This window comes from Mus caroli, chromosome 11, assembly GCF_900094665.2.
Source record: "Mus caroli chromosome 11, CAROLI_EIJ_v1.1, whole genome shotgun sequence".
Classification (NCBI taxonomy): domain Eukaryota; kingdom Metazoa; phylum Chordata; class Mammalia; order Rodentia; family Muridae; genus Mus; species Mus caroli.
Genome location: NC_034580.1, coordinates 92,491,737 through 92,495,206, shown reverse-complemented (window position 1 = coordinate 92,495,206; position 3,470 = coordinate 92,491,737). Strand labels below are relative to the sequence as shown.

Here is a 3,470-nt window from a genome sequence, read left to right as displayed (position 1 = left end):
AGAGAGAGAGAGAGAGAGAGAGAGAGAGAGAGAGAGAGAGAGAGAGAGAGAGAGGGAGAGAAAGAAAGGAGAGCTCTGTTCCAAGACCTTCTTTGGCTAGCAACTTTATGTGTCTAAGGGTGACTTGTCTCTACAGTATGGCACACCCAAGCAAAGGAAAATTTTATACCAACAGCTCACAGTGAGTCTTGCTTTGGGCTACCCAGAAGTTTCTCACAGCAAAGCAGGAAAATATGACCTCACCACTAAAGACCGTCAATGTTAGATCCTGTGGGACTGCCAAGCTGGAATTTAGAGAAAATCTGAGGTGTTGAAGAGTCACTCATTAAAGTAACCATGTTACTAACAGTCACGCTGTAAAGCAAGCTCTTTATAGATTGGGCAATCAATACTACAAGGCTGTGATAGATTTTCTAGGTAACAGAATAAAATAAAAGAAATTGCATCTTACAGGGTCATTAACACTCAATAAGGATAAACTGAATTCTGTTCCTCTCTCCCTCTTTGGATAAGATCTGGGGGTAGGCTTGAAAAATGTTAGCAGTTCTGTCAGAGAAAGTGCAGCATCAAGTGACAGGGTCTGTGGGATAGAGAAGAGTCCTCAGATGTGTCAGCCATAGCTTCTTGGTGGGAAGGCAGCCGGGACAGATCTTTCCCTCCCAAACACATGACACCTGAGAAAAAACTAAAAGACACATATGTACATAGCTCATCTGTGACCTAAGAATTTACTCTGTCCCAGCCTTTTAAATGCCTTCATTCAGGCTGTTAGCCCTTCCCCCAGATCTCTATATTTTGTTGTTATAAAACTTAGAGATGACATTGGGAAATTACATATGTGCTGCAGTTTCTATAGCTCCTTTGGAGGAAAGGCACTATATAAATTCAATAAATAAATAAGTAAACACAAATAATAAAAATCACTGCCTCAGATTCTGCAGAGGGAGCGAAAAGACCTCCTGTTTTTTAATCAGCAAGTCACCAATCATTATAACTGGTGGAAGTACAAGCCTCAGAAACATATTTAGAGCTAGCCTGATGCTAACGACACCTATTTGGGAGGCAGAATGTATGAGGAACAAAAGACTTCTTTAAAAAAAAAAAATCCTAATTGAATTATACCTGTTGGGATAGCTAAGAAATGAATCTCCTTTTATCTCCCAGATAGAACCTGAGTGGAGGGGCAGGCAGGAGAAAATGAGAGGAGGGAGGAGTCTGGGAGGGAAAGCCAGACTTTGCCAGGACACTGGCACTTCCTGAATAGAGTTTAATGCAATGTTGGCCACAGGAAGTTTCTAGTTATCCCACCCAAGGGATCCGTGTGGTAGCTGTTTCTCCCTATGCTGGAGACAGAAGTAGATGGAGAAAAGCCTTATTTGGGACGCGCTAGGTTACAACAGAGTTTTCTATATGGCAAGTAGAAAAGAATAGAAATTAGGTTTCAGGGCTGGAGAGTGATTTCAGCCATTAAAGGCGAAAGCTCACAACCCTAACTTCAGAAGTTCGGTTTTAGAGGATTTAATGCCATGGGCTAATGATCAGGAGCTGACATTCTCAAAGCTTAGGCATCCCGAGTGCTTTCATGACCTCTGACTGTCTTCGCTCTTCCCAGGGAGAAGTTGGATCTTTGCAAACCTGAGTCCTTCACTAACCCTCGAAGAGTCATTTCCTGCAGGGATGGGGAAGATGGCCCAGTGGGGGAAAAGCCCTTGTCTAGCCAGCATGAAGACCTAGGTTTTAATAACTGGAGTCCATCTAAAAGCCAGGAGAGGTCACATGTGTGTGATCCCAGTGCTTCCATGGCAAGATGGGAGACAAGAGACTAAAGAATCCTGGGTAGCTGGTCATGAGCCAGCAGGTCAGCCAGGCAAACACTGTAGGGCCAAGACAACAAAGAGACCCTGCTCGCACCACACAAGGTAGAAGGCTAGGACCAAGACTGAGACCGGAGCTTGCCTCTCCTCTTACGCATGCTCGCACGCACACTCGCACGTACACTTATTTCCTGCAGCGACCGGAAAGGGAAAAGAGGATTTTCTAGATGACTATGCATGAGAGGAAAAGTCAAAAGCAAAGGAGGGAGGCAAGAGAAGAATGAGCAAAGAGCCAGAGAGCAGGGAGGGAAGCCGGGAAAGAACTTCTAAGCTTATGAATTCCATAGATTCTAAGAAAAAAAAAATCTGCTCATATCTAAATAATTCTTGAATCCGACTCTGCTGATAGAATAAATGTCCTTGAGGTGGCCCAAGCAACGTGCAACACTCCTTCACTGACAGTGAAGGAGTGAGTCCTTGGTCCACTTAAGGAGACTCCCAAGAGCATCTGACCTTACCAGGGATGGGCTCACTAAGAGCCTGAGGCATGGCTAACAGTCCAGGATGAATAAGATGTAATTTTGTATTCAACAAACCTGTTACATATTCATTTCCAAATGTGCCTGGAATCAAACCAGCCCATCAGAGGTCAGCATCCCTCAGTCGTTCTATCCTTCACCCCAGGCGCACTTTTCAGATCTGACACATTTCTATTCCTCTCTCGACTCGCAATCTCCGGGCCGCTCAGAGAGGAGACATTTCCACTCTCAATCTTCTGATCTTCGACGAGACAATGCTATTTTCACTGCACTGATTTAAGAAATACTGATAGGAAAAAAAAAATCTGGTTTGGCTTCCCACCTTCTAAAGACAAATCTTGGGTGTGCTAGGACATCGGTTAAAGTGATTGGGTGTCTGCGTTGAAAGTTAAGGCACTTCTCTATCCAGTCACTATATTTTGGGTTTTTGGGATAATGTTTTAGGACCACTAACGATAGCGCATTCTCAAACCGGAAGCCACATTGATGCACCCCATGTGGTGCGACTTTGTCTTATACCTCGTCGCCGATGAGCGCCACATGCATCCTCTTCTAGATCATCATCATCTGAGGGAACAAACGGTCAGCATTAGCATAGGGTGTGGGGGGTGCCGGTCTTCGTGCTCTTTCTTTTGAGGGGAGGGGGGGTCACCTTTCTCTGAGCTCAGTGACCCCCTCTTCTTTCTTGTGTTTCAAAGCAGGGTCTTGCTATGGAGCCCAGGCTGGCTTTGAACTTGTGATCCCACTACCTTAGCCTCTGAAGAGCTGGGATTACAGGCCGATGCTACCACGTCTAGTTAGGAAATTCTCTCCTTTAAGGGAAGTTTAGTTAACGCATTTTCTTTTCTTTTCTTTTTTCTCCCTTCAATTATCTCACACCTTCAAATGGGCCTCCTCTCCTCCCCTTTTTTCTATTCCTGACTGGTTTTGAAGCACATACAATATACAGGGGGCTGCAGAGATATGTCAATGGACAAGCATGTCAAGGTTTCAGCCTTGGTGGAACTTCAAAAACAATTCCAATTGGATCACCAAGGGGATTTTCTTTTTCTTCCTTCCTTCCTTCCTTCCTTCCTTCCTTCCTTCCTTCCTTCCTTCCTTCCTTCCTTCCTTCCTT

General features: G+C 44.7%; 1 protein-coding gene across 3 annotated transcripts in view; it reads right to left on the bottom strand.

Moving 5' to 3' along the window:
- Window positions 1-3,470, bottom strand: part of Skap1 (src kinase associated phosphoprotein 1) — a 296,003-nt gene that overhangs the window by 34,732 nt on the left and 257,801 nt on the right. Inside the window, exon 10 of one of the 3 annotated variants that reach the window (XM_029484146.1) lies at window positions 2,873-2,920. The exons of the other annotated variants lie outside the window; for them this stretch is intronic. Within the exon in view, the coding sequence (XP_029340006.1) occupies window positions 2,873-2,920 (48 nt within the window). The remainder of the gene's footprint in view (window positions 1-2,872; window positions 2,921-3,470) is intronic. 3 annotated transcript variants of the gene reach the window in all.